The sequence below is a fragment of the Gekko japonicus genome, unplaced genomic scaffold (genome assembly GCF_001447785.1).
Source record: "Gekko japonicus isolate JY-2015 unplaced genomic scaffold, Gekko_japonicus_V1.1 scaffold121, whole genome shotgun sequence".
Taxonomy (NCBI): Eukaryota; Metazoa; Chordata; class Lepidosauria; order Squamata; family Gekkonidae; genus Gekko; species Gekko japonicus.
In genome coordinates, this window is record NW_015174275.1 from 1,645,069 (window position 1) to 1,672,645 (window position 27,577).

The following is a 27,577-nucleotide window of genomic DNA, read 5'->3' on the forward strand; positions in this document are numbered from 1 at the left end:
TGAAAGCCCGTTGGTCTCTACTGTTTTCCTGCTTCTGTCTTCCCTTTCCACACGACAGCCAACCATGGCAGACTGGTAATTTGAACTTGGGTCTCCCAGACCATAATGTGAACCTCTAACTGCTACACCACACTGACTTTCACAGGGTGATTGCCATTAAATAGCAGCCAAGCAGCCAGGAGGCCGAGGTCAGACGTACCTTTAGATCCGACTCAGCTGTGAATGCCTGGTGGATCTAAAGGACACGATCAGACAGCAATATCTGGGAAAGGTCCTGCAGCCACTGGCACCCTGTGCTGCCCTGCCACGGAAGCGGAATTAAAGGACACCAGGGAAAGTCCAGTCCTAAATGCTTGCAGATGGGCCATGGATGGACTTTCCCGTCTGATCGCTCAAGCACGCACTCAAACAGTTGGGATGGTCTGCTCATTCCATCCCGACTCGGTGCTTCCCCCCCCCTTGCTTAGCAGTATGTGCATAACTGTATACTCCATGGGGAACCCTCCATGCGGAGATGCGATTCCTCATTTATGTGCATGGGAGACAAAAGGCAACCCCCCCCATTCACCTGCACATGCGATCTGATCATGCAGTGACGGGCTGAGCCCGCAGCTACAAAGGATGGGTGCTCGTGCAACGCCATGTCAATTTCCTCCAGGTGAAATAGGCTTCCTTCCCCTCTGCACCAAATGGCACATCTGACAGTGGCCTCAGTCATGGAACTCAGGTGGTCACAAGTCACCCAGTGGCTGTCGCTGGGCATGGCCCCAATGGGTCCTTCCTCAAAGGCCAAAACAGCCCCAGGAAGAATCTTGCCCCCTTCCCCCTTTTACTGACAGAAACCAAACTTGGGCTGTGATCACACACACTAAATAATCCACTTTCAATGCACTTTCCAACTGGATTTTTCCAGTTCACACAACAAAAAGTTAATAACTGGGTCGGTGGGAGAGCCAGGCTGATGAGTGGTTTACACAGAGGCAGTTGGCGAAGGTGTCTGGCTTCTCTTTCCCTTCCCTGCTCTGCTCCCCTGCCACTGCTATGGTGGTCACAATGAGGGTAGAAGCTCCCAACTCCTCCTCCCCATCCTCTTCCTTGCCTGCCAGCCTGCTGCCCTGGCATCTGAGGGGTGGCTGGGGGGCCAACCCCCACTCCCCCAAGGAAACTCAAGACAGGGAAACTGCCCCATTCTGACTGCCTATCTGTGACTTCCCCTCCTCCAAAGTCTCCCTTCACACACCACAGAGGATGAATGCCACTAGGTGATGGACAGGTGTTATTTGCGTTCGCTCCCCCCAGTGCTTCAGGCCACTTTGCTGCTTCACCAGTGGTGGGTCCCTCAAGCACCCAGCCGCATTGCCTCCATAAAAGTGGTGGCAACAGCTCCCCCAAATGCCCAGTGGTCAGTGTTCCCTCTAAGCTGAGTTAGTGTGAGCTAGCTCACAGTTTTTTAGCCTCCGGCTCACACATTTTTGTCTTAGCTCAGGGAGGATGGCTCCAGAGCAAACTAATTGATGCAGCAGCCAAATCGCTCGCTCACAACTTTAATTCCAGTGGCTCACAAAGTAGAATTTTTGCTCACAAGACTCCACAGCTTAGGGGGAACATTGCCAGTGGTGATGCCTCTGCCGCCCAGGTGCTTCAACAGCATTAGCTTTCTTGCCTGAGCACCTCAATGGCAGTGGAGGTAGAGACTCACTTGCTCGGCTGCCTACTTTGCCTTCTCAATGGCAGTGGCAGTTTCCTTGCCTGCCAGGCATAGCGGCACTTTGTCTGCTCTTGCTCAGTCAACGCTCTTGTACTGGAGGGATTTAAATTCTTCTCCTTTGTTTAAAGTTTTTTTTCCTCCAAGACTGAGGGGTCCCCCAAGTTTGTGGGAAAATCTTATTTCTGTGTAAAAGGCTCTGATCCACATATCCATAGAAATGGGCACACCTGACTATTAAAATACAAGATGATAATCACACCCACCTTCTAAATTGTATAAATGTGTTGTATCTCTGATCCATCACTTCAGCCAATAGTTTAATGAATTTCTTCAAGTTCTTGACTTCACCCTCTGCGCTGTGATATTTTTCTTTTGCCTCCTGAAATTGCCTGGTTGGCAATAAAAGGGATGATGAAAAATGGGATTTAGTGGAAGATAATGTCTGAGAATTTAGAACTAGCCCATTTTAACAAACTTTTTTGTTTAACAAACTTGGTTGCAAAACAAAATGCTACATCTGTTAAAATTTTCTGTGGCATAGGAATGATTTATGGCAAAAATCTGCTAATAACCTTCTGTCGCTTAATAAACTAAAAGATCTGTATCAGAAGCAACAAAACAAAATGAAATCACCCATAGTATACCTGAACAAAATTGTACATAGGCTGTACTACAAGAATGTGCCTTGAGCCACAATTCCACTTTCAATGAAATTTATAGTCTAGCCCCTTTTCATATCAAAAATGCTACTGGCAGAGTAGCATCAGGCAAAACTGCAGTTTCTCTGAATGAGGTATATGGGGAAAACATTTAGATTTGTCAGGCACTATGTAACACATTGAGACACACTATGGAACACACTGAGACAACACAATACAAAGGAGACGAGCACAACTGATTTTATAGCAGAAAGACTGCATAAAAGTCTGACTTCTGAAGGAAAAACGACAGGAACTAGGGAACACCCAATTCAAGATAACTAACTCATTGCAAATTCTGGTGTAAATATTACAGATCCAGGTCCATGTAGTAGTGATTGGGTAGAATTTTACAACAGGCATACAAATGATAAACACGTAGACCAAGCAATCAAAGAAAAACACCACACAAACTGTCATTTAGAGACAGACAGATATGCTGAGATCCACAACTTGGAATGCTTGGCACTAAAAGAAAACACAGACATACGAGGCATATCTGAACCATGGCACAGAGTAATGGTTATCTTTGGATCTAAACTCTACATAAAGGTGAGGGAAGGGCATACTGAAGATGGTGTTGCAATAGTTGTGGTTAAGGGGTCACAGCTTCCAATAAACTGGAAAATTTAATAAACTTTTCTCCCTCTCTCACATAAAAATAGAAATCAAAGCTATCCAATGAAGCTGATGGGCCATAGGTTCAGAACAAACAAAAGGAAATATGACTTCACTCAATGAGTAGTTAAAATACTGGAATTCACTGATAGTGGACATAGCCATGAGAATAGAGTTTTAGCCATGGTGACTGGTCAAAGGCAACAGACCTCTGAATGTCAGTGCTAGGAGGTAGCATCAGGGGAATGCCTTGGCCTCCAAACCCTGTTTGTTGGTCTTCCAGGGGAACTGATGGGCTACTGGGTGGGACAGTACATGGGACTAGATGGATCACTGAGCTGATTCAGCATGGGCGACTGAGCTGATCCTATGTTCTTAGATGGACCACTGATTTAGTCCAGGACTGATTTTCTTATGTCATACGGAGTAAGGGAGGGAAATATGTTTCACCAATTTCGTCTCCAAAAAGGGAAGCATCTTTCATCCCAACCATTATAGTTGACAATGAAATTTCAGCTACACTGAAATACACTAAAACTGTAGCAGTATTCAGAACTGATAAGACTTTCAAGGTCCCAAACAAAAACCAAACAGAAACGCAATACCCTTCCACACATACCCACAAAGGAAACAAGGAACAAGTAAATTTACCTTATTATTTCTTCTCTATCTCCAGTACGCTCTCTTTCTGAATTTATCTCCTCTCTTAAGTGATCCATTTCTGTATCAAGACTCTTAACAGTTCTGTTTACTTCTAGTCTCTCTGGGTGGATTTCGGAAGCCTTTGCAATCATTTCCTAAACAGCATGTTAAAATATGCCAAAATTATCTTCATGAATGCTTTGCAATATTTTTGAATGAGAAAGGGAAGACAGCAAATATAGAAAGCCCTACTTAATGTTATTTATGCAGTCTCATTCCTGACAGACATAGTAAGAACTATTTTGGGGTGGGGGTTGTAAAATGCTTAAACAGCTATCAACAACCACTTTTAAGGTGTCATTGGTGGAAGCAAGGAAGAGGCCCTCTCCATAAAAGGGCAAGTCTTCAATTTTAGACTTGACATCAGGTTGAAGGGAGGTTGACCGCAGCCAAGCATGGCGATGAAGAGCGATGGAAGAAACTAAATTCTTGGAGGAGCATGTCCCAGCGTGGCGTATTGAGTTTATTTGAAAATTGCGCAGATCTCAGAAAGTGCAGCAGAAAGAGCAGGTTGAGCATCCTCTGGGACCGCTTCCAAGACGGGTCGGACAGCTGAGGCAACATTGAAAGCATAGGCAGCCAGATAGGAGAGATAGGTATTGATGTGTGCATTCACAGAAGAGACAGCGTAGATTTTCTTAGCAAGGGTGTCAATCTTACACCCTTCCCAATCTGGAGGAAGTAACTGGCGTGGGTGTTTCGATTTTGAAGAAGAGTGAACAATCATCGAATTTGGTGGGGGATGATTGAATAAGAATTTACCCAAAGATTCCTGAACCTTATACAGCCCATTGTAGCATTTGGACACAGGAGGAACAGAAGCACGGCGATCCCAGGACTCCTTTAAAACTGAGAAATGTACAGGAAGAAAGGGAAGTATGGTAAATGGAGGCAGCTTGGCTTGCACCAACTTATGGACCACATCAGTAACTGTGGGCGTATCTGTAGCACCCTGCACCTGGACAGCAGTAGTCAACCTGGTGATGAGTTCTAAGTAAGCCCTTGGACCCTCAGTAGGATGGAGGGACTCTGTACGCATGAGATAATCATCTTGAGGGGTTACATCGACTTCCACGCCACCCGAACTGGAGTGAACAGAATCGGAACAAACAGGTGGCTTAACTGTAACTGATTATCTTCGAGTGGTCACCTGTGCAGTACCACACATGGGTTGGGTGCCTGCGCACGACCTTGACCAGAGAAACTTCTAGAGCTTTGCCTCAGAAAGCTTTTGGCAGGCTCTCTTCCTGCCCTGGGGAGCAGGCACGTACTGCGCATGCCTGGAGCGGGGAAGAGATCCGCCTCCCACTCAGTTCCTTCGATCACTACCGGTAAGTCCCATCAAGCCAAAGAAAGGTGAATAGGAGATGCCAGCAGTGGGGAAGGCTGGGTGGGATTGTGGTACTGCACAGATGACCACTTGAAGATCATCAGTTACAGGTAAGCAACCTGTTTATCTTCGTCGTGATCTCTGCGCAGTCCCACACATGGGTGATTACAAGAGCTGAACCAGTTGGAGGGAGCTGGCAGCTGCAAGAGACACAAAGAATACTGGTTAGGACGGGAATCTCTGGAGACAGAACAGCGCTCTTGGACCAAAGTTGAAGCATGGTGGGAAGGCAGAGAGAGCCATGGCTAGGGCCATTGACCTGGTGTGAGGCAGTCAGTCTGAGAAGAGAACTGGCGTCAACACAGGCAGGTTATTGTCAGACTTTGGGACCACAGTAGATGCCGGGCAAGCGACTGGGGTCGATGTTGAGAGATCTGAAATTATAATGGGTTTAAGTGCAGGAGCCATAGCCAAATTCGTTTTTTAAAAATTTCAAGGTCGAAGCTTCCGTGGTCTCCATATTCTTCGACTTATTCAGTATCTTTGGCGGCTTAGATGGAACCGCCACATCAGAGGGCTTCTGAGCAGGCACTGAAGAGGAATGAGAGGCTGCCAAAGCCATTCCCAGACGAAGTGCCACTTCTAAAAACACTGCTTTGAAGCACGCCACTCGATTGCATTGGGCCTGTTTAGTAAACTTAGCACAATGAGGGCAGGTGTCAACCTGGTGCTGTTCTCCAAGACAAATTAGACAGAAATCGTGCCCATCATTAGAGGGGAGCTTTGCAGGACAGTGACGACACTCCTTAAAGAAGAGAGTGCAGCTCATGCGCACACCTTCTCAACCAAGGGGGGGAGAGGAAGGGGTGGGGAAAAAGAGAGAAATCGAAGAAAAAGCACTAAAGGGTTTCTTTAGTATAAAGATTAAGAAAGAGGAATCTGAAGACAAAAAAGGTAGAGAAAGTTAAAGACGAAGTAAGGGACTTAGTTGAGGCGAAGCAAGGAGACAATGAAGAGAGGTGTGAACACAAGGGTGGTCGAAGAAGAACTGAGTGGGAGGAAGCTCTCTTCCCAGCTCCAGGCATCCACTTCCAGAGTGGGAAGAGAGCCCACCAAAAAGATTCTGAGGCAAGCTCTAGATAGAAGTTCCTCCGGTGAGATTGTGCGCAGGTGCCCAACCCATGTGTGGGACTGCACAGAGACGACGAAGAATATTACAATATTCAATGTGCTAATTCAAGTCATATTTTAAAATCGCCATTTGGTTTATAGAAATGTAAAGAGATGAGTAAATGGAAGTAAGTACAAGAGAATGCTTCCAAATGCATTCTTGGGACTTAGTGGGTATCCCAAAATCAAAGACAGAACTTATAATCATATCAAATACCATTAATTCTCTCTCTTTTGCAGCTAGATGATTTTTAAGTTTTTTCATGGATTCCAAATGCTCTTTCTTTTTTCCTTCATAGTGCCGCAAGTGATTTTTACTGTTTTCCAATGCGTCATCTGCTTGACTGAGTCCATCCTGTTAACCACAAATTAATATGTGTGTCAATTGGTTACAATAGTGACATTAAGTCATTACCACTCCATTCAACCTATTAATTTATCTTATAAATGAAATAAAAAAGGGAAACAATGGACATACAGATCACATTCTTATATTTACTAAGAAATTAAACAAACAGTACTAGAAAAATAACATTATTATATTTGTTTCAGAGAGAGCAAAATAATCCAGATCATATCAGTTTCATTAAACTCTGTTGCAAGGTTCATATCACAAAAAATGCAAATCAGGTATCCCTAGAGACAAGCAAATGGTTACCTTACATGATTAGTGCTGAAAGGGTGGTTTTTGCCCAGCAATGGAAAGAAAAAAAATATCCCTGAACTATAAGACTGGTTGTCAAAAATAAAGGAGATCTATACTCTAGTGAAATTAACAGCTTATCAGAAAAACAGAGATTCAGATAGAGTAGACCCTTTATGGTCAAGAGCAATACAAAGAATGGAACCAGCAATTGTGTAACTGAAAACAGTATTTATTTATTTATACCCTAGCCTACCCCAGGAATGGGCTGAGGGTGGCTCACAACATAAAACCAACAAACAACAAAAACAATAAAACAATAAACAGCAACAGCAGGTAAGACCAAAACCCATGCCTCATATCGAGCAGAAATAATTACCCCAAGAAATTCCAGTGCCCACGTAATATCCAGAACAGCAAGGGCACTGGGAAAGGGGTCATGGGCAGGGCCACGGACAGTGGGGCCAAATTGGCTGAACACTCGCCTTGAGGAACAGCTCCATTTTACAAGCCCTGTGGAACTGTGATCTCAAATGGGAGCATGTTCTACCAGGCCAGGGCAAGGGCCAAAAAAGCCCTGGTTGAACCTAAGCAGATGGCCCTCGGGCCGGGGACCACCAGGAGATGTTGATCAGAATAGTGTAGAGCTCTCCGGGGCTCATATGGGGAGAGGCAGTCAAGCAAGTATGATGGTCCCATGCAGGGGTCGTTTCGTAGAAAAAGAGCTAGGGGAGCTCATTAGCATAACTCATTAGCATATGCCACACCCCCTGACATCAGGGGCCCGGTGGTGGACCTGCAAGGCCAGCGGGAGTGCGAGAAAGCCCTGCCAAGGCCCTCCCTGGCCCCAGGCAGGCAGGGGTGGGGAGAGGCGCGGAGGAAGCAACTTACCCTCCCTCTTCTCCTGCCTCCTCCTGGCTGAATGAGGGCCAGAAGCGGGGCGGCTGGAAGCAGGGGCAGGGCTTCATCGTGTGCCCCGCCCCCCGCCCCTCACCCGGGGGAACTGTGTTCCCCCACGATCCCCCCCGAAATGACCTCTGGTCCCATGCCACATACGGCTGCGAGGGTCAAAACCATAAACTTGAACCAGATCCAGTATTCAATTGACAGCCAGTGCAGTTGGCGCAACACCAGCTGAATGTGCGCCCACACAGGCATTGCCATCAGCAGTCATGCTGCTGCATTCTGCAGTAGCAGCAATTTCTAGATCAGGCTCAAGGGTAGCCCTGAGTAGAGCAAGTTACAGTAATTTAGCCTGGAAGTGATCATTGCATGGATCACTGTAGCTAAGTCTCAGGGGGCAAGATAGGGAACCAGTTACCTGATCAGCTGAATGTGATAAAAGGCTGATCTGGCAACTGAAGTGACCTGGACCTCCATAGTAAGTGAAAAATCCAGCATCACCCTGAGACTCCTTACCCACAGCGCTGGCACCAATGGCGCCCCACTGAAGACCAAGAGCCTGATTCCCAATCCCAACCCCCCACGACTCAGGTACAGGACCTCCATCTTCATTGGATTCAACTTCGTCTGACTCTGCTGCAACTATCCAGCCACAGCCCCTAACACCTGGTCCAAAATATCTGGTGCGGAGTCCTGCTGGCCATCCATCAGTAGATAGAGCTGGGTGTCATCAGCATATTAATGATAGCCCAACCCAAACCACCAGATCAACTGGGCGAGGGGGTGCATATACACGTTAAATAACATTTGAGAGAGGATCACCACCCTGCGGTACCACACATTCAAGCGAATATCGCAGGGACATCCTCTCCCCACCCTCTGTCTCTGACGGAGAAGGAGGAAAGCCACTGTAAAGCAGTCCCCTGCATCCCAATGTCAGCAAGGCAGTTGGTCATTAGACCATAGTCAACCATGTCAAATGCTGCTGTCAGATCTAAAAGTAATAGCAGTGCTGACCCACTTTGATCCAGATGCCTCACGGATGACCAACGCAGTCTCCTCCCCACGGCCAGAGAGGAAGCCAGACTGGAAGGGTCAGTCACTGGTGAAGGGTTTTCTATGTCCACGGTGGCAGGACAAAAGGGGGTTTAGATTGGCAATGTATCTTGTGAACTTTTTGTATTTTTTTTGATATATCTGTAATTAGTTTATTTTAATAAAATTGTGAACCTTGACTGGGCCTGCTTCTTCTTCTACTTGATGAATTTTGTCTTTAATTGCTGCTAATTTATCTTCTGCTTCATGTAGACTATGTTTCCCTTCCTCCATTTTCTTCTTCCGCTGAAGAATATCCTCCTTAACAGTTTCCGTCTTCTTCTTGACCTCTTCAACTTCAGTTTCCTGTTAAAATTTTAGAATTTCAAGGGCAAACAGGTTATTCTTTTAAACCTATTGTAAATTTTTGGTCATAAAATTAGCCTTGGATGGATCCAAGTCAACCCCAAGTTCAACTAAATTGTGTTGGAAGCATGCTGCCAGAATACCTGGAAAATGCTAAACTTACTGCTGCATTCCCCACAAACCGCAAAAGAATTTATTCACTAGCCCACCATTGAAACAATTTATCATTTTTTTTTTATTAAACCAGGCAAAGGAATCACCATACTGGGCCAACTTCATTATAACTGCAAGTGCATCTAACTATTTATGCAAATATTTTCAATTCAAAACAATTTAATATTTTCTAAATTTCAACTTAGTAAAGCTTCAGAATTACTTTTAATTAACTAAACAATGTTTAAAATTAAAATTCTTCTGGTGAGTTAAAAAAAATTAATACCCACAGAATTCTTATTAACTGCCATTATAAAAATTACTTCCCCCCATTCCATTTAGAAAAGTGCAACAACGATTCTTACCAAGGCAGATATGATGCCTGATTGTTGTTCTTCTATGTTTTCAAGATCTGTAATTTCTTGACTTGTTTTTCTCATTGCTACCTGAAATAACCATGAAAATACATAAGTTATTGCTAGCAACATTATTAGTAAGGGAGAGGAAGAGACATTCAACAAAGACGTTAAATTAAGGAGATTAAATATGGATAAAAAGCCTTAAACCCAGGGTGTCAAACCTACGGCCCATAGCCCAGGCCTTTAATCCAGTCCAGGAGAGGGGCTCTCTTCTCTTTCCCCTCCCCTGCCCATCCTCAATGTTCTGAGCTTGAGCTGCCTCAGAATATAAAGAGCAGAGGGGCAGGGCTGCCTCTGAGAGCAGGAAGCAGAGGGCAGGGCTGCCTCTGAGAACAGGAAGCAGAGGGCAGGGCTGCCAACCTTCCCAGCCACCGCTCCCGGCCTTCGTAGGTCCTCCTCACAGGTTACATACATTTTATTTTTAAAATATGCACATTTGCTTTTTATTAACATTAAACGAGACTGCCAAAAATAAAAACAAAAGGGGTAAAAACAGATATTGATAATGATATTTATTTGTCCAATTATATTTATTTGTTTGCTAATGATATTTATTTATCTGAGAGAGAAAGAGAGAGAGAGGTGAAAAGAAAGAAGGAAAGAGGTGGAAAGAAAGAGAGAGAGAGAGAAACAAAGAAAGCTCAGTGAAACAGGATCTTCATGTTTCTGTCCCCACTGCATAGCTCCATATACTCCTGAAGCAAATTTCCCACTGCAAACACAGGAGGCAACCTTGGAATAATTCTAATTCCAGTTTCTTGCCCAGTGTTCTGCTTCCTGGTCACTAAGACAGGAAAAAACAAGAAAGAAGCAAAGAGCTCATGGCAAAAAGATTGCAGAAGAAAACAAAATTGGCTATGAAAGGGTTAGCTGAATCAGCTCCAGCCATCTTGCATCTTCACTTTCCCTATTCCTTCCCAGGAAATCTGGACAAAAACTGCTTGCATATTTTCCCTTATATCACTACAATAAAAAGGGCAAGAGACATTTTTTAAAAAGGGAAATATATGCTGGAAATGCCAAATTTGTTTTCTTCTGGTGGGGCATGACATATTTCAGGGAGGCCATTGCATCCTTTAATGAGTTTTAAGTACTGAGTTAAATACTTTCTAGACTGTATATTACTGCTGCTGAATTATTTAATGCTCTTATCTTGTTCCACTGGGTATTATCATCTGATTTATATATAGTGCAGGGATATATGCTATATTTTCTAGAATTTTATGGTATTTTATTCCAGACTGTAAATGGCCTTAACAACTATTTGGCTCTGAATGCAGAATAAAATGTTTTAAATAAATAGAGATGTGTACTTGATGGATTAGTAATAGTCATATTTAATTATTCTACTGTGTAATCTCTGTTCAGATGCAAGAATTGTAGCCCAGACGTGCTGCCTCACTCGCAGGTAGCCCCAATAAGCAGGGCACCCCACTCCTGACCTGAACCAGAGAACCAAAAAGCCAGGCCAAAGAGGGCTGTCTTGACCTGGGCCACAGAGTTAGCCAAAGCTCTGCAAATAGGGTTCTAATTTCAGGTTGCACAAGGCAGACCTCCAAGGAAATCTCCAATCGCCCCTCCACGCAGTGGAGGTTTGCATATAGAATAACAATGAGTTTCTTAAGGTAAAGTATCTACATTTTCAAAGCCATTCAGAAGACACCTGGCGAACCTTTCTCTGTCTCCATATACCTGTGTGATCCCCTTTTTGTGATACCTATGTCCATGTGGAAATCCTTTGTCTCCACCCCTGTCCTTCCCGCCCCCTCCCTCAGGATGCAGAGGCAGTTTGATCAAAATGATTAAATCATTAATCCTTCCTGACACCAAACAGAGAGCCATTTCCCCCTTTTGCCTAAGCCTGGGAACCCATTCAACCTACCCTGTAGTCTCATTAACAGTCATTAACAGTCATTAAGAACTGGCTTGGGGGACCGCCCCTCAAAGTCCTACAAAGATAGAGTCCAAGCCCCACCTGAGTGTGCACTCTGAGGTACCTGTTACTGAGTACACCCCCAAAGTCTCTTCTTTGGGCTTCCTTCTCCTTAGTGTGGAACGCTGGCCGTTTGTGCTATCTTCTTCACGGACGTCTGCACATCTGGACAGGTAGTATAACCCCTGTAACTGCTCCTGAATGTCTCTTTCATCACCTCTTTATTTCTTAGTTCTTGATTGCATGCTTACTTTATTTTTGATTGCCTTAGTGTGATTGTAATCAGGGAAATCCTTTAATAAAACTGTTAACACTCTTTAAATCTGGAGTCTTCCTACCAAACTGGACCTTGGTAGATATAGGTGTGTGATCCCCTGTACCCTTCTGGCCTCCCCCAACAATGAAACAGGCCACTTGTGGTAACAGTATCATGGAGTAAACATCAAGGCTAAACTTTCCATCTTAGCAGGGTCAAGGATTTATGAGGATTACAGAAGGACTGAGTCAGTGAGCTTTTCAATTTTCACATCAAAATTTGCCCATTTTAGGAGGTGAACAAAAATATGCAATTAAAACACAGAAGCAGCAACAGGAGGGGGTTTCAAAAAAAGGGGGGGGGGAAAGAAGCGGCAACAGGAGCTTTCATGGCTGTTCTGTGGTCTCCAAGACTTGAAAACTTAGATGTGCCAAAAATCCACACACCAAAAAAATCTTGTTTATCCTATCTGCAAACTAAATGAAGCAACAAGCTTAAATTTAGCATTAATAATTTGCAAATACATTTTGCAAGAGTATTTATGTAATCTGAGTTTCATAAAATGTAAATTATAAGAACATAAAAGAAGAATAAAACACAGTTGAGAAATACAGAACAGGTCCAAGGCAGAACAGGTCTAAGGTAGGGTGTTTCCAAGAATAAAAAGTAAGAATTGAAAATACTGAAACACTGTTCAAAAATAGGGGGTCCCATACACTAAAACAAAGATAGCATAGGATAAGATTTGTTAACCAGCATACATAGGAATGGGAGGTTGCCGGTTAACCAAATATGCTGGTTAAAAAAGTTTTTACGTTGTGGCAAGAGAGCAGCAACATTGACTTGGTTGGTACCTGCAGCCCACTCCAATGCTGCTGCACTCTTGCCACCTCCCCACATGATTCACTCACAGGCTTGCGCTGGCCGATTAACTCACAGGCACATGCTGACCGAATGACTCACAGGCACATGCTGACCGAATGACTCACAGGCACAAGTCAGTCAACTTACAGGCACACTGGTCATGTCATGCACTCATGTGACTGCTATGGCCCTAGCCCAGAGGTGCTGAGAGGGCAGCAGTGCCAAGCAGGTGATGCATGAGAGACTTGGGCAGGTCTGAGTGCCAGTTAACCAAGCTTTTACCGTATAATCATTATGAAAGTATCGCTCAGTATAAACTGATCTTTCATGCAGGAAATCAAACTGGCATACTTTACCTATGTTGCTCCCCCCATCTTTGATCCTGGCCCAGTTTCTCAAAATACCACATGTAATTTCTTCTCAATCCTATTTATTCTTCTTTTCCTTCCACTTTATCTCTAGTTGGAGGTAGATGGACCCAACACAGTCAGGAACTTGGAAACCTATTTGTACCTTTCTTAGGGTGCAATGCATACTTCCCTGGATGTAAGCCTCACTGAATTCATGAGGACTTACTTCTGAATTAACATGCATAAGATTGGGCAGCAAAAGGGTCATGAGAACACCTGAAGAAATCTGGAGAACTATTTATGGGCCCAGATGTACAAAAGTGTTTCCATCCTCCCTTTAAGCAAGCATCATGCCCCATTAACTCTCTCTCAAAATAGGACATGTGAAAACTTTTAAAACTCATAGAATCCAGAAGAAAAACAAAACTATTTTAAAGATGCTGTATTATGCAACATACAACAGGCCAATTGCAATTATTTTCTAATACAACAGTTTCTTCCTAAACATGTCTTACCTGTATTTGTTTTTGATGCTGTTGGTGACTATTAAGGTGGTGTTGATTTGTTCTTATCTCATCCTTAATAGAACATATTCGTTGTTGACAAGAAGAAAGCTGACCTTTTTTTAATTCAACTTCTTTCTCCAAGTGACTTAAAAGAAACAAAGCAAAAACAGGTCATAGAATCATAGAGTTGGAGGGGACCTTCAGGTCATCTAGTCCAACCCCCTGCCCAAGGCAGGAAATTGGCAACTACCCTCCACACACCCCAGTGACCCCTGCTCCATGCCAAGAAGATGACAAAAAAAAAAAAAAACCTCCAGGATCCCTGGCCAAGCTGGCCTGGAGAAAATTGCTTCCTGACTCCAAAGTGGCAATCAGCATTTCCCTGGGCATGTAAGAAAGAGCCACGAGAACTAAGCACTGAGGCAACCCTTCCTGCCCTCCCTCTCATGATCTGCCTAAGTTTATAGAATCAGCACTGCTTTCAGGTGGCCATCTAACCTTTCTTTAAAAACCTCCAAGGAAAGAGAGCCCACCAACCTCCTGAGGAAGCCTGTTCCACTTCTGTCAGGAAGTTTTTCCTAATGTTTAGCCGAAAACTCTTTTGATTTAGTTTCAACCCGTTGGTTCTGGTCTGATCTTCTGGGGCAACAAAAAACAACTCCGTACCATCCTCTCTATGATAGTCTTTCAAGTACTTGAAGATAGTTATCATATCACCTCTCAGTCGTCTCCTCTCCAGGCTAAAAATACCCAGCTCCTTCAACCTTTCCTCATAAGACTTGGTCTCCAGACTCCTCACCATCTTCACTGCCCTCCTCTGGACATGTTCCAGCTTGTCTTTATCCTTCTTAAATTGTAGTACCCAAAACTGAACACAATACTCTAGGTGAGCTCAAACCAGAACAAAGTGATACCATCTCGTGATCTGGACACTATACTTCTGTTGATACAGTCCAAAATCGCATTTGCCTTTTTAGCTATCACATCACACTGCTGACTCATGTTCAGTGCATGGTCTACTAAGACCCCTAGATCCAAGACAAGTCTTCCCCAACCTATAATTATGCATTTGATTTTTCCTACCTAAATGCAGAACTTTACATTTATCCCTGTTTAAATTCATTAAATTTCTTTTAGCTCAGTTTTCCAGCTTGTCAAGATTATCCTGTATCCTGACTCTGTCATCTACCATATTTGTTACTCCTCCCAATTTAGTATCATCTGCAAATTTAATAAGCATTCCCTTTATCCCTTCATCCAAACCATTTATAAAGATGTTGAACAAAACAGGTCCCAGAACAGATCCTTGAGGCACTCCACTTGTCACTCCTCTCCAAGAAGATGTGGAACCATTCACAAGCACTCTTTGGGTATGATCTGTCAACCAGTTACAGATCCATCTAACAGTCATAGGATTCAAACCACATTTTTCCAATTTGTCAACAAGTATATTATGTGGAACCTTATCAAAAGCTTTACTAAAAGCAAGATAAACTATGTCTACAGCATTCCCCTGATCCAGCAAGGTAGTAACTTTCTCAAAAAAAGAGATAAGGTTAGTCTGATATGACTTGTTCTTGAGAAACCAATGCTAGCTCTTAGTAATTACAGCTCAAGGACTGTTTATTTGTTCTAAAACTTTCCCAGGTATAGATGTCAAGCTGAAGGATTGGTAGTTACCCGGATCCTCCTTTCCCCCTTTCTTGAGGATGGGGACAACATCTGCCCGCCTCCAATCTTCTGGCACCTCACCTGTTCTCCAAGAATTCTCAAAAATAATGGACAGAGGCTTGGAATTTACATCCACAAGTTTTTTTAGTACCCTTGGATGCAATTCATCTGGCCCTGAGGACTTAGTTTCATTTAAAGAAACTAGGTGTTTATGTACTACCCTGATGCCAATCCTATGCTGCAGCTTCCTTCCCTCACGATGTGTTCTGTTTTTGCTATGTTGAGCACCGTTTGCATCACAAGAGAAGACTGAGGAAAAGTAGAAAATAAGCAGTTCTGCCCTCTCTTCCATCACCTGTTACAATTTTACTTTCTTGTCTCCGCAATGGGCCTACCATGTCCTTGCTCTTTTTCTCACTTTGAACATAACAAAAGAACACTTTTTTGTTGTTTTTAGCATCATACTGAGCTTTCACTTTATTAACACTCTCCCTACAAGCACTGGTAATTTGTTTATATTCATCCTTGGTTATAGGGCCCTGCTTCTATTTCCTAAATGAGTCTTTTTTATTACTCAAATCTTTAGAAAGCTGTTTTTGGAGTCACCATGACTTCTTTAGGTTCCTCCCATTTTTCCTTCTCATAGGAATGGTTTGTGATTGTGCCTTCAATATTTCGATTTTAGGAAACTCTCACTCCTCTTGAACTCCCTTCTCCTTAAGTATTTCTGACCATGGGATTCTACCCAGCATAACTTTACATTTGTTAAAATTTGCTTTCCTGAAGTCCAACGTATATGTACAGCTTTTCCCATATCCAGGACTGTTAATTCCAAAATTACATGGTCACTACTACCCAGGGTGCTCACTACTTTCACCTTGTCAACTACTTCTTTCCTGTTGGTGAGAATCAAGCCAAAGAAGCAGATCCCCTTATTTCCTTCTCCACATTCTGGAAAATGAAGCTGTCAGCAAGACAAGTCAGGAATTTATTTGACCTTTCATTTTGAGTGGATTTCCAACCAATATCTGGGTAACTGAAATCTCCCATGACCAAACAGCAATTCAGGAACAGAAGAACAGACTGCTTACCTGGAACAGATGCTCTTTGGGTGGTCATCTGTGCAGTGATGCATACAGGAATCTTTGATCCTGCACACAGCATCAGACGGAATTTTCTGAAGCTATGCTGAAAGCAATTTTGGCAGTAGATGTGCCCACACCAATGCTGCAGATACCAATGTGAATGCCTCAAGTGGGCAGGGCTCAATGTCCTACTCAGTTCTTCCCAGAACTATGCAGGCAAGTTACTGGTGTGTGTGTGTTGTGTGACTACTCAGAAGACCACTCAAAGAACATCTGTTTCAGGTAAGCACTTATTCTTCTTCATGGTGTCTGTGCATTCCCATGTAAAGGAAGACCAGTTCGCTGACTTACCTAGGTTGGGAACAGATCAAGTTATGCCATCAAACAAATAGGCTTTTAAGCACCTCTCTTCCAAATGCAACATTTTCTTCACCTTCATGAAGGCTGGGACCATGTGCTCTGTCATTACATGACATGGCAAGTGTCTTATCTGGTAACACAGTGTGATGGTTGTAGAAATACAATGCCTAAGATGCTGGGAAGAGACCGCAGGTTCCTTACAAGGACACTTGTAATATAGGAAAAGGTTTGGTTCTTGTCTGAGAACCTAAACGGAAGGCAAAGGACCTGCACATGTCCTAAAGGTATCTAAAGTGTATCAGTATTCTGTGTATGTTAAGTCATGCTGTAGATCTGAGGCATCTAACTGACAGGAGCTGACAGCTCTAAGTGTCATAAGAGCTGGCTCTGACTGGTTCTAGCTGGCTACTGCTAGACCTAATTAGCACTGAGTCACAGTGACTCAGCACTGGCTGTGATTGGCCAGTGGTTGTATATATTCAGTGCTGTACAGAACTGTTCATTCCTTCTTGGAATGCGAGCGCAGCGGAGCATTACGTCACTCTGTGTAAAGATTTGGTGAGAGGCTTGTATAATAAACTGTATATTATTTGTACATAAGCCTGAGAGACTCCAGTCTTTATTGGATACCATTGCACCCATGTTTGGTCTGCTGTGGGCCGACACCGCGTAATATTGACAAAGTGGAGTTGGAAAGACCACAGGCAATATATTAACTACAGTGGAAAGAAGAGACTACCCTTTGGGAGAAATGTGATATCTGGTTGAAGTACTACTTAATCTCCCTGAAATAATAAGGTTGGTCAGAATGGAGTACACAAAATTCACTTCCTCTTCTTGTGGAAGCAAACAGTTACAAGAAAAGCCATCTTAACTGTCAAAAATATCAGGTAGCATCTGGCCAGTGGCTGGGTACATAGATTACATGAATGAGGTATATAGGATATGATGACAGCAGACAGATCAGTTAGCTAAAAAACTATTTTATTGGTGTCTGCATAAGCTCACAGTTCCCTATAAGTAGGTAGTCTGGGGATAATACTGCTAAGTAATTTCTTAGGGAGGAGGCAGCTGGACCTTGAAAGTGTAAGTGTAGAAGATATTTTAAGACTACCAAAATCAAGCAATATATATGGCCCCAGTTCTTGGAAGCAGCAAATCTGCAAAAGCCACTTAAGCAGAGTATGAGCACCGTATGAATGGCTTCCTAACATTGTGAAGGGCCCAAGTCTGACTGTTGTGGAAATTTATTCTCTATGATGTGAGGCAGAGCCTTTCAATATAGGATAGTACATCCTAAGAAAGTATATAGCTGGTCAGGTATTCAGATCTTCCCACAACTAACTGTAGAAGCCTCATAAACCATGGCTGATGTGACCTGAGCGTCCTCAGACATGAGGAGCTGCTTCAGTGCACCTGCTTTATGGACCTCTGGAAATGGAGACACAAGTCCTGTGTTCTTTCTCCTGACCGAGGAGGCAATGATCATGTCCATCACTGCTGGGTAGTTTTCCCCAACACCTAGAGTAATACTTGGAAGTCACACAGACAGCAATAAGGCATGAAACGACAAAAACACACAATCCGGAGATGATAGGGTAGAAAGATTGAGACAAAAAGAAAGAAGGCTAGAATAAGAGGCCTAGCTTGTTTATTTTTACAAAGAAAATTCTTTGTGATGTGTCTGTTGCAGTGGTCAATGAACAACAGAGGCCCAATGCGAACTACTCTAGAAAACTCCAACCAATACGTTGTGCAGGCTCAAGCAATCCTATATATCTGAATGCACAAAGACCCCAGAGAAGAATTGAACTGAACCAGTCAAAAGAATTCTGGACCATTTCAGAGAGAATGCTAATAAGTACTTGACACTAACCTTATATCTGCTTCTACATCTCTACTGAGGAACCTGGGCCTGGTATAATCAGAAGAATAATAGCGATTGTAAAACACCTGATCCCCATCAGCAGTGAAAGCTTCTCTACAATTTTTCGGAGGCCTTTGCATCACCATTAGTTCACGAGCTTTCACATTATTCTAAGGAGTAAAACAAAGAAACAAACTAAACAATAGTATCTTTTCTGGTAGTGTAGTACTTAGCACAGATAGGGAAAAAAGAGATTAAAATAGGAATTTATCCTCTATAATTAAATTAGTGAGGCTTAAGGCCCTTCCTCTCATGCCCTGGGCGACTGCACCTGAAAACATCCTGATGAGAGAAGATGGCCACATTGCAATATTCTCCTGTAGGTCTACATCCATCTTTCTGGAAGAACCCAATTGCAGGCAGAATTTTCTCTCTCTTGAAATTGTGGTTATATTTGGTTTTCACAAAGACAGCAAGTGGGATTACTACAGACAGGGAATCTTGCTCACCAATAAAATCAGACTTCAGTCTCTGCCTTACTCTAATACATAGAGGCTATCAAGCATGTTGCTTACAACAAAACCAATATGTCAAGCTGACAAACATCTGATGTTGCAAATCTGTTGTCTGCTACTGGTAATAAAGCAATATTGTCTAGTAATTGGTCTAACATTTTTAAAGTCTTGCTGCCAGAAACACTAATTTTTTGCATGTATTAGAACTGCAGGAGTTAAATCTTACTTTGATTAGAAGGATTGTTTCTATACCCCGCATGTCAATCAAACAGTTGGCAACCACAGCATTATCAAACTCTAGTGCTGTCAACACTGAAGGGTAGTCAGGATGATCAACTGCTCTACAACAACAAAAAAGAAGAGCTAAAGCAGAAGTGATCATTTGTTAATCAGTGAAAGTACACCTGAAATTACAAGAGAGAAGACACCGTTACAGAACATTTCAGATACATTCTCAGAATATCAAAATTATTATATTTGTAAGATCAAGTATTAACTTATAGTAGTGAACTCAAAGATGACAATTTCCAAAAATGCAGCAGCGTTTATGTGCTGCATTGTAGAGATTACCAAAGTTTATATCACTGTATGCCAATCAGAGCTGTAGCCAGGAAATGTTTCAGTGGGGGTGCCGGCACACCACGGGGTGGTAATTAAATTTAAATTAAAAGAGTAGTAGCAGCCCCTAGCAGCTGCTGTAAGCTGTAGCTTCTTACCCTGCCGGCTTTAGGCTGGTACGGCTGAAGTTCTTCCTCCCCTCCACATGACGCCAGCAGTGAGCGCCTCCTCAGCCACCAAGGCGTGCCGTTATGCCCTGCCTGCTTGCTGAGGAAGGAAGGGAGGAGGGCTGGAAGGGAGGAAGCTTTGGAGTCAGAGCTCCTTGATTTCTGATCCTGTACGTCCTTCACTTTCAATCTCCCTAAAGTGTAGAACAAGCAGAGAGCAGGGGCGAACCCCCCCCCCCAAAAAAAGACCACTTATCCTGTACGGTTCGGTTTTTTTTTTTTTTAAAGGTAATCATGCTTTGGGTTGGCATGATAAACTTAATTTTAAACTAGACCGGGGTGGGGGGGGGGTTGCGATAGGGGTGCCCCTGATGTGATATGGGGCACCGCCTGCTGCGCCCCCCATTGGCTACGGCCCTGATGACAATTAACTCCCACCTTCATCAAAAACTTGAAGTAACCAGAAGGAAGTCACCTATCTGATGAAGTCATCTCCAGAAGTCAAATTACAACCCAGTACTATAAAAAAGCAGGTTTGTCGCTTGAGAGCACTGCTGAATCATGGTTTATGGTTGGAGGCTCTGGTCTTCTCCATGGCATGTAGAACCTTTTATCATCTTCCAGTTACAGCCATTTCTTAAAAATTGTGACCTAGGCACAGTGATCCATACTGTGATCACATGTTAGGTTACTGTAATGCACATTATGTGGAGCTGCCTTTGAAAACACTCTGGAAACCTCAGCTGGTTCAAAATGTGGAATAACTCATGTGCTGAAAGATCTGCACTGGCGGCCTATTTGTTTCCAGACAAGATTCAAAGAGCTGGTTCCTACTTTTAAGGCCCTAAACAGCTTAGGGCCAGGGTACATGAAGGACTGCCTCCTCCTGTACTGTCCAGCCCACAGACCCTGCTCTCTGTACCCTTTCAACTAGAGACAGGGCTTTTTCAGTGGAGGCACTTTGCTTGTTAAATGCCCTTCTGGGACTGACAGGTCAAAAGCCTGCCCTTTTCTGCCAACTACCAACTCCATTTAAATCCTGGTTGGAGGAAGTATAGTCTGTTGCTGCTGGTCTCCCTTGGAATGAGTTCAGCTGCATAGCCTTTTGGACAACAGACTGGCCATTTGAAGGCTGTTGCACAGTATAAGTCCCATATGGAGCATAGCATGGTACAGACTAAGGATGCTCAGAAGTAAGGTACTGACTGACCTCCCGCCATACTGAATGGCGCAGCAAGATGGGATGCAAGTATTGGTCATCTTGTAGCATCTTTTATCAATCTTTTCTCAGATGGCTTTTTTAAGAGCAGTGTTACCACTGCCTCCTTTATACCTTCTGGGTAGACCCCCCCAAATCGAGGGACAGGTTGATAATGTCCACCAGGAGGCCCTGTATTCCCACACCGCTGGCTTTCACCAGCCATGAGGGACACGGGTCTAAGAGGCAGGTGGTTGGCCTAACAGCACCCAGAATCTTGTCGACATTGGCCTGGTTGTGTTTCTAAGGGGAGGACATTTCATGCCTAAAGTTAGATGCAGAGAGTTTTGAATCACTGCTCTGAGCAGGATCAAAGCCCATCAGTATGATTTACAGAATCTCAAAGTAGCCTATAGATTATTTATCAAATGATTGTTTTTTTAAAAAAACCTATATATTTGAAAAAAAATGCACTCAGTCCCCTATTACAGTACTAGACTACTGTATACTAATCAAAGACATATACAAATTAAGTTGTATACCAAATGTCAGCACATACTTACTTTTGCCTTACATCATAAATATTATTCCGAAAAGTACTAACAATGATTTGAGGTCGAGAGCCAGGTGGACAGAACTCTGACATCAATGTCTGTAATATTCTTTCATCGCTATGATTATCACAGCAAAATGCCCAAACCAAGCCTTTCAAACACGCCTCAACAGCCAGAGCAAGTTCAGCATCTTTCAGATGAATAAAAGCACCTAAATGTAAGAATAAAGTCTCAGCACTGTACACAATGATTGTCAGCATTTCACGATTCACTATATTCAACAGCAAAGAGCATGGCCATCTGAAAGAAGTATAATTTAATCAAAGTAGGGTCTCTACATACTCAGCAAACCCTTTAAGTTTGCAGAAAAATATGATTTTGTAAATTGCCCAAAAGAAATAGGTCAGTTCCCCTGAGGTGGCTGGATGAGGCCTGCATAGGCTCAAGTAAACACAAAATGTAGAGCACAGATGAGATTCGGGTCAAGAGGGGAAAGGGGGGTGACCAGGAAATCAGCCTCCTCATCCTGAAAATGTATGGAATCCTGTGTGCCTAAGGAATTTCCGAATTGTTTTCCTCTGCCAGTAATGCTAGCCTGTAGATCAGGGGTGTCAAACATATGGTCCGCGGACCAGAACTGGTCCCTGCAGGGCTCCTATCCAGCCCATGAGCACAGCCCTTTCAACTGGCCCCTGCAGAGCTCCTATCCAGCATGCTTCCTGTTCCTGCTTCCTACACTGCACCTTGCTTTTGCCCAGCTCACTCCTCTCCAGCTTCCTGCTTCCAGAGGAGAGAAAGAAAGCCAAGCCTCCTTTCTCTCGATTGGCTGAGGGCTCCTCCTCCTCCTTTGGGGGAGAGGGAAAGAGAGAGAGAAAGAAACAGACAGACAGACAGACCCATGGCACCTCTAAGAAGACCAACAACATTTTATTCCAGGTATAAGCTTTTGTGTGCGTGCACGCTTCTTCAGAGGTGGTACTTGAAGAGTACCTTTTCCTCAGTCTATATAAACTTGCATTAGGGTTTTTTCCCCTTCTAATCTAAGAGGCCTCTACTGAGTCAAGAACACTAGTTGCATCAGGACCAAAACAGCATAATTTAGATGCTCCTGAGCAGCAGACTAAGAAATACACATGCACACGTCAAAGCCAAACCTATATTTGCTATTTCTGATTTAGTCCGAGACATTTTAGGGCTGCAATGCAACACTCCTAATCCAAGTGAACAAAATGTTCGCAATTTGTTTACAATGAAGACTTTAACAGATTACCTAGGGGTCCGATTGGTTTGTATTTAAACTTCCCCTGCTGACAAGCCCTTTCAATTGCCTCACAAAGGACTGGCATATGTTGCCCAAATCTTTTCAGCCTGTTGGTCTTACTCTCCTTCAAGTCTCTCAGCTGTTTTTGCTGAAAACTCAAGGCTGCCATCAGTTCACGTTCTTCCTTCCTAAATAAGAAAACAAACAACTAAAATGTTATGCATTATTCTAGCATTTGCACTGTTTCTACAAGACTGTAGGTCAGCTTTCTCACACAATCTCTAATTAACTATGTCAGATAGAACTGCCTTAGCAGACTTTGGTACACATAACCATGGACTGGCCATGACTGACAAAATACCCTTTGAGTTGGTACCTAGCCCCCCACTTCTCTTGTGTCAGTACTTTTACTGGCCCTGCTTTTAAAAACTCTACTTATTTGTCAAGAGGGGTATATTCTACCCTTGTAGAAATAACAGCTAATAATCTAAATGCCATCTGCCTCCTTCCCATACCACCCCAGGCAAAGATTTTCCCCACACACATCTTTTATGCTACTGGAGAATATCCCAGAGGGCAAGACACGGGAGTTACTTTTGGGGCTGGGGGGTAACATGTTGACCAAAGCTCAAGAATTAAAAATCCAATATGCAAATTTGGGAATCAGTCACAACGGCATTGGTTGTCCTTACTCAAGTCCAGCTAACTCTTCTCTGTATGTATGCACATCACGCTGATACCGGTCCATTTCTTGACTAAGTAATTCATCTTGATCACGAAATGACTTCAACTTCTCTTTCAATTGCTCAGTTTTTCTTTGTCTTTCCAACTCTTCAGGCGCCGACATCTGGTGAGCACTGTAACATTACATACATTATTTTACTCAAGAAGAAATTTGGAAAAGGTTTGGTTTATCTCTACAGCACTTCCTACAGTCTTCCTTTTGGGTGGTTTCTAGGAACACAGTTTTATGATAGAGAAATGCAAGATGCCTTTATTAACACACAAGGAGCCCCTGATCTCAGAGAAAACATTCTTTCCTGGGAGAACAGCCATAAATGAGAGGAGATGGGTTTCCTTTATGGAGACAAATACACAGGATTCAGATGACCATTGGCATCTGTTGGATGCAGATGACTTGCCAAGAAAGGGCAAGCTAGACAACTATTGAGGTATCCCGATTCCCGAGTTGGGCCATAAAGATTTTGGGACATGCAGCTTGATTTGATGGGGGGAAAGTTTACAGTGCTAAACATTGGGAACAACTCCCATATGCATGAGAGGTTAAAGTAAAACCCTCCCAGCAAGGACAGGAAAGGTTAAAAGGTCATGACAGGTTATACACTACATTTAATGGATCTAAAATAACATAACTGGACACAAAATGACAAAGTTATTACCTTATATAACATTTAAATTTAAAATTGAAATGTTTTCAAACATATCCATCTGATATTCTACTACAAGATAACAGAATTTGCAGAACAATAATTTTATCTTCAACACCCTGACTCAATTATCTTAGTAATCTGACTTTTGACAAAGCATCAGAATAAACTGTTGTTGCACATTTTGTATAAATATAGTAAGGTGGTAGGTGCCTTATCCTGACACATCATACCAGCCCTCAATGACAACAGGCTTGACCAGATCCAACATGTGTAGCCTGCTTATGTAGAGCTGAAATCTTAGAGCTAAGCCATTCTTCACTTCCAATATATAGGACCTTTTCCACACACCAGGGTTACTTTTGATTTTCATGGAAATCGATCCACCAGCACTGGAATTGGTTTAGCCAGGTTCTTCCACACACTTGCCCTCCCTGTGCATTTTTACAGTTGTACACTCAGTTTATTTTCTTCTTCATGTGGCTTAAATAAAGGTTTTCAAGGGAGGGTGCTATCATCATCCATGTTATTACTGGTGGCATCAAAGCACCCTCTTAATTTTAAAAAGAACAGCTTGAAAATATTGCTATAACACTGTAGTGCTGTAAAGATAGGTTAAGCAGGTTCTCTTAATTTCCAACTGTCTTTCTTTTTTTTAAAAAGTAAGTCTCTACCCACGTCCCTTACCAAGACATGGCCTTTTCCTTATATCTCCATGAGGGAGGACAATAGAAGCTTACTTTTTTTAAATGAAAGCTGGGAATTCAGAGACTCTGCTTCAACTATCATTATAGCACCACAATATTATATCAATATTTTAGGTCCTTATTTAAAAAATTGAGATCACTGTCTTGTGGGGGAAGAGGAGTGGTTTAAAAATGACAGCAGTCCAATCATTGAAAGTGGGCTGTAGGTGAGTGGAAGTGGGCAGGATAAACTAATAGAAACATTACACACTAGGAAAAAGCCTACTCAAAATCAGTGTGCTAAAAACCCAATGTGAAAACTAAAATGCGTGTGGAAATCAGAGGATAAATCAAGCAGTATGGGTCAAGAAACAATGAAAAAACCCCAAGTGGAAAAGTCCCAATTTTGACCATCTGAACCAACACACAAACACATCCCTTGCTGCAGTAAGCCAAAATAAAAGGTTCAAACATTCAATTCTTTTGCCTGTTTTCCTGTGTGGGCTCATTCCTGATGATGCAGGAATATGCATCCTTACTTCAACGAAGCTTTGAACAAAATACAAGAGCTTCCTTATAAAGCATTAGTATGAGTCAGCTATTTAGACAGAAAACAGTACCTGCTTTTTAGTTCTTCAATTCGTTTGCAGAGTTGCTCATGGTCTCTTATCAAGCGTTTCATTTCAGCCTGGCACCTATTATATGCAGCCTGAATGACAAAAGCAGGCACATATTGTCAACAGATTGGAGTAATCTTAAAAGACAAGACTAACACAGATATTTAAAAAGTGGACCTGTACTGGCACAAAGGTTGATGTCCTGTATTTATTTTAATGGGCATGGGGAGAGATTTGTAGCAGCTTCATTACAGCTGAAATTACAGCTGGCAGTCGATTATGGTTTAGTTTTACTATTCATATCTCTCTCAATCAGGCTATACACACCATGTTGTGAATGAATTTACACACTGACTTCAAAGAATCTCCATATAGAATGCAAGATCCAGTCTAAGTCAACATACACATAGTATAACTGCTCTCAGCACTTCACATTTAGAAGACTGTCCATCCACAGACCTCAGTATCATTGTATGCTTTTCTTTTTTTCTGCACGTCCGTTTTCAAAGTAGCACATGTTGGCTGTAATGTCTCAGCTTCTTCCAAGATCTTGTCAAGATTTTCTTGCATACCTTTATGCTTTCGTTCCGCTTCATTTACTTTAACCTAAAAAACACACAAGTGCCATAAAAAGTCAAACTGACTTTCTTTCAAGGCAGCTGATTATTCTGGATTTTAATAACCTATTCTGTAGAGTTTTAGATAGTAATCAGATAGACAAACAGACCAGCAAACAATCTGGTGGATGTTCTGGCCTTAGAGCCATCATCAGCACCTGACATTTTGGAATGCACGGTAAAAAAGAAATATAAATCGACTTTGAAAATTAATTAAAAATTAAGTTAAAAGGACAGTGCAAAAATACACAGTGCAAAAATATACAGGCCATATTGGAAACAAATGTATACCTGCCATTCTTCCACTTTCTGAACAAATTTTTCAGTGCTTGCATCCTGAACGCCAATTCTGTCTGTGATTGGTTTTATTTCACTTTCTCTTTCTCTCACCTATAAAGTATAAGAATTATACTGCTACTATGATCACTGTACTGACCTTCCATTATATTAAGTAAAAGATAATAGAACATCCAATTACCATTGCCCAAGCGATCTGATGCCCCAGCTCCTTCAGCCTATTTTCCATTTGACTCACGTTAGCCATATTTTTATAACGTTCTCCTTTCTCCGAATACTGTTTCCTAAGCTCTTCAAGAAACTTTTAAAAAGGAAATATGTACTGATAAGTGGAGAGGGCAGTTATATTAGTATTAGGATAATTTCTGAATATTTCCTAGCAACAAAATTATCTTGCCAGCTCAGTGTCTTGATAAGATGTTAACCATACAACACTTTACAAGAAATAAAACTACTTCAATAAGAAATGGTTTATTGATAAAATAGTTGAAAAGAGTTTAATTGTAACTTTATTTTAAAAAGAGGGGGGAAAGGCACATTTTCATTGTGAGCATTAAGCCCAACAACAGGAAACTGGTAGATTATGTAGGTCTCCCAGTCTCATTTACAAGGCCACAACAAATGTGAAAGACCTGGTCAGAAAATAATTTGAGCTGCAGCACAACTACTGCAGCCATTCATCAGCTCTACATTGCAGTTACAGGCCACTGTAAGTTTTCCCTACCTCTTCTCCTTGTTCCACCTGATCACGTGTTCTCGTTTTGGTTTCCATGATGTATGAATAGTCTTCCTTCATCTGCTCCAACTGCGTAGCTTTCATAAAAAACTAACTCAAGAAACATTGTGTTGGTTTTAAACACTGTTTTCAGTTAACAAAAAGGTACAAACTCTAGGCATAACCCTGGCCCACACACAGAAGGAATTCCCTCCCTTCTCCCCACTATGCACAAGGGTTATGTATATGGAAGCAGCTGCAGGGAACACTAGGGAATCAGTTATATGTGAGCCACCAGGTTCCCCTCGCCATGTGTTCTCCTGGATCCTGAGTAACTTGAGCACTGTCTAGAAAAGGAACACTGAAT

General features: G+C 42.6%; 1 protein-coding gene across 1 annotated transcript in view; it reads right to left on the reverse strand.

The window, feature by feature from the left end:
* SMC6 (structural maintenance of chromosomes 6) overlaps positions 1 to 27,577 on the reverse strand; it is a 60,727-nt gene that overhangs the window by 10,307 nt on the left and 22,843 nt on the right. The window contains exons 8-23 of the mRNA XM_015423771.1: positions 27,220 to 27,321; positions 26,677 to 26,796; positions 26,490 to 26,588; positions 26,041 to 26,187; positions 25,585 to 25,673; positions 23,583 to 23,747; positions 22,900 to 23,078; positions 21,639 to 21,840; positions 19,379 to 19,493; positions 18,647 to 18,807; positions 13,664 to 13,799; positions 9,692 to 9,772; positions 9,003 to 9,173; positions 6,444 to 6,581; positions 3,676 to 3,821; positions 1,972 to 2,097 (exon numbers count right to left, since the gene is read on the reverse strand). Coding sequence (XP_015279257.1) covers positions 1,972 to 2,097; positions 3,676 to 3,821; positions 6,444 to 6,581; positions 9,003 to 9,173; positions 9,692 to 9,772; positions 13,664 to 13,799; positions 18,647 to 18,807; positions 19,379 to 19,493; positions 21,639 to 21,840; positions 22,900 to 23,078; positions 23,583 to 23,747; positions 25,585 to 25,673; positions 26,041 to 26,187; positions 26,490 to 26,588; positions 26,677 to 26,796; positions 27,220 to 27,321 — 2,177 coding nt within the window. The remainder of the gene's footprint in view (positions 1 to 1,971; positions 2,098 to 3,675; positions 3,822 to 6,443; positions 6,582 to 9,002; positions 9,174 to 9,691; positions 9,773 to 13,663; positions 13,800 to 18,646; positions 18,808 to 19,378; positions 19,494 to 21,638; positions 21,841 to 22,899; positions 23,079 to 23,582; positions 23,748 to 25,584; positions 25,674 to 26,040; positions 26,188 to 26,489; positions 26,589 to 26,676; positions 26,797 to 27,219; positions 27,322 to 27,577) is intronic.